The sequence below is a fragment of the Aplysia californica genome, unplaced genomic scaffold, assembly GCF_000002075.1.
Source record: "Aplysia californica isolate F4 #8 unplaced genomic scaffold, AplCal3.0 scaffold01239, whole genome shotgun sequence".
In the NCBI taxonomy this organism is placed as follows: Eukaryota; Metazoa; Mollusca; class Gastropoda; order Aplysiida; family Aplysiidae; genus Aplysia; species Aplysia californica.
Window position 1 is genome coordinate 102,395 of NW_004798509.1, and position 2,147 is coordinate 104,541.

The 2,147-nt window shown below is 37.9% G+C and overlaps 1 protein-coding gene across 1 annotated transcript in view; it reads left to right on the forward strand.

Moving 5' to 3' along the window:
• The window catches only part of LOC101848258 (inositol 1,4,5-trisphosphate receptor type 3), a gene marked incomplete at both ends in the record, with an annotated part of 112,704 nt that overhangs the window by 80,282 nt on the left and 30,275 nt on the right, over positions 1-2,147 (forward strand). The window contains 1 exon segment of the mRNA XM_035973446.1: positions 1,363-1,464. Within this exon segment, the coding sequence (XP_035829339.1) occupies positions 1,363-1,464 (102 nt within the window).

Consider the following 2,147-nt stretch of genomic DNA (forward strand, 5'->3'; position numbering starts at 1 on the left):
GTGAAAGAGTTAAGACAACCACAACAAGTTTAATGTTGCTTTAGTAAAAGTTTTGAAAAATGAACAATGCTATTGGGTCATAAAAGTGTCAGAGAATAGGGGCGTTACATGAGAGTAACATACAAAGGAAAGAAGAGGGAGCGACTAGGATGATAGATGTTTGAATGAAGAAAAGTAGGAGCAAACCACACCAGAGTGCCTACCAACCATCCACAATTATAACAAAAACAATCTCGGAGACCTAACATTGACAACACACTCTATGGAGCATTACAGCAACTGCAGCAAACCTGCACTTATCACTACATGGCATTGGACAGAAGGACGAGAGCCCAGCTGTTGCTGGATCGATAACAACAACAACAACAACAACAACAACAACAACAATAGCAGTTTACAATAGTAGCAACAACAAAAACAGTAACGACTACCAAAACAGTTGCCACGCCACCACAGAAGCAACTACAATGACGGCCATTTTCACCATCATCATCTTCATTGTCATCATCATCATCATCATCATCATCATTGTTGTAAGCACGATAAGAAAAAGACAAAAAGTTGGTAGAGATTGAGTATTAGAATATTTATAAGTTTATAAGAAATGTTAACGTTTGTTCTAATGGGCTTCTCCATTGTCGTCGTCATCATCATCATCATCATCATCATCATCATCATCATCATCATCATCATCATCATTCTCATCGTCGTCAATGACAAAAAACACCAGGCAACGATAACAACGGTAATTTATTGACTTCTGGATCTCTAACGAACTTGGTCATCTCCTATCATCATTCCTTCTCACCTGGGATCAGGGAAAAGGCCACTGACAAACACTTTCCACCTGTCCCCATCTATGACTAACATCTTGAACTTGACCTGATTCTTCTATGTCTTTCCACCTTTCTGTAGGACTAAGTCATTTTTACCCCCAGCAAGTCGCTACCTCAGAGTTACAACGTCCTATTTGCTCTGGGCCTAGTTTGAGAAGTATAACATCAAAGATTTTCAGTTTCACGTAGAGTCAACCTTTTTCGAAAGCAATTCTCTAAATACCTTGATATCAACTTTGGACAATTTTACAATTTTGATAGAGAAGATAGAACATTTGCTTTCTGACCTCATGATCTTAGTAACTCAAAACAGTCAAAAAATGTTCGACAGAACTTTGTAATTCTAAGATAGAGAAGGGTATGCTATTCTTTCCACTTTTCTGTACATCATTCTTACCCCAGCAAGCGTACACTATTCTTTCCACTTTTCTGTTCATCATTCTTACCCCAGCAAGCGTACACTATTCTTTCCACTTTTCTGTTCATCATTCTTACCCCAGCAAGCGTACACTATTCTCTCCACCAGGGAAACTTCCAGAACCAGGCCATTGTGTTTGACAACAAGATCTGTGAATACATCAACCACATGCTCAGGGTGGGCCAGTTCAAGAACTGCTCTAGGGAGGAGGTTGGTCCTTGTTTTTCATTAATTCTTTTTCATATTTATTCACTGTCTCAGTCGTTTTATCTTTCTTTCATTCGTTTACTCATATTTTTTTCGCTGTCTTGTATGTCTTACCATTCATTCATTTATTCATCTGCACTGTCTCAATTGTCTGCCATACTTTTCCATAGAACGAAATGACTGTTATAGAGTCATATGCTTCTTTGAAAAAACAAAACAAAAAAGAACCCCCAACCAATCTGCTATTCTTTCATTTATTCAGTCATTCATTCATTTTGTTGTTGTTACACGTATTGTTGTTGTTACATGTATTGTTGTTGTTACACGTATTGTTGTTGTTACACGTATTGTTGTTGTTACACGTATTGTTGTTGTTGTTACACGTATTGTGGTTGTTACACGTTAGTTTCCCTTATGCCTCCAAAATTTTGATTTTTCTCCTAAAAGAAATAAATATGTCAAAACATCAGAGCGTTTAATTTTTTAGTTTTAAAGACAAATTTGTTCAACATTGTCCTCTGCCGCTACACTATACTTTGTGAGCAAGATTATGTGCAGGTTTGGGAGTTGTAAATGTGTGTGTGTGTGTCTGTGTGTTTGTGTGTGTGTGTGTGTGCATGTGTGTGTGTGTGTGTATGTATGTGTGTGTGTGTGTGTGTCTGCGTGTGTGTGTGTGTGTGTGTGTG